Genomic DNA, 738 nt, shown 5'->3' with positions numbered 1-738 from the left:
TTACGTAAACTAGACTTGCTCCAACAGGCAGATGAGCTAAGGGGCTGTTAGCGGATTGGACGACTTTCTTTGTTTAAAACGAAGGATTTTCTTGCTATTTGCCGAGGATTTTCAACAAAATGCGATTTAAGCACATTTTAAAGTTAATTCCATAAGATACGAAGTTCTCTTTTTGCACTGAATCAAGATGCCCGGTTCAAACCCTCGCTCCCTTAAGGAAGACACCAAAAATCACGGCTTTTATTGAAAATTTCACAGGAGATTGAAGAAATTAATTTTCTTGCAAATTATGTCGAATTTATTTCAAATCTTCTGACTTGGGTGAGACAGAGGAAAGTCCAGCTGTTCAAGAAGAAGATCCGGTTGGCGATGCTGGAAACGAAGGAAAGTTCGGGCCTAAGCCCGTTTATGTGGCTTCTATCCCACTCCTTGATGCATCGTTCGGAAGCGCGTTAAACGTGTTAAACACGAATTCTTAAGCCTTGAGAGCCCTTCCCCTCTTGCTTGCTGCGCTAGGGTCGAAATCACTTATTTGTCATTTGTTTGCGAGGAATCGGTCACACCACTGCACAGGCAACGAGTCCAGACCTTACTAATCTAAAAGGGCAACTGCATAAGATTTCGGTTACGACGAGTAATTTATTGAGCAAATCCTGGCTGATTTTGAACGACACTGCGCCGTGGAGTGCGTGTTTTAATAGTTAATAGAACGAAGCACTTGTTGCTTGCTCCGTAAAA

At 42.4% G+C, this 738-nt stretch overlaps 1 protein-coding gene across 1 annotated transcript in view; it reads left to right on the top strand.

The window, feature by feature from the left end:
- Positions 1-479, top strand: part of LOC141639685 (uncharacterized) — a 1,687-nt gene extending 1,208 nt beyond the window's left edge. Inside the window, 1 exon segment of the mRNA XM_074448752.1 lies at positions 331-479. Coding sequence (XP_074304853.1) covers positions 331-479 — 149 coding nt within the window.
- Positions 480-738: the final 259 nt, after the last annotated feature.

Source organism: Silene latifolia, unplaced genomic scaffold (genome assembly GCF_048544455.1).
Source record: "Silene latifolia isolate original U9 population unplaced genomic scaffold, ASM4854445v1 scaffold_535, whole genome shotgun sequence".
Taxonomy (NCBI): domain Eukaryota; kingdom Viridiplantae; phylum Streptophyta; class Magnoliopsida; order Caryophyllales; family Caryophyllaceae; genus Silene; species Silene latifolia.
The sequence above is the reverse complement of the archived record's forward strand: the minus strand, read 5'-3'. Positions and strand labels throughout refer to the sequence as shown.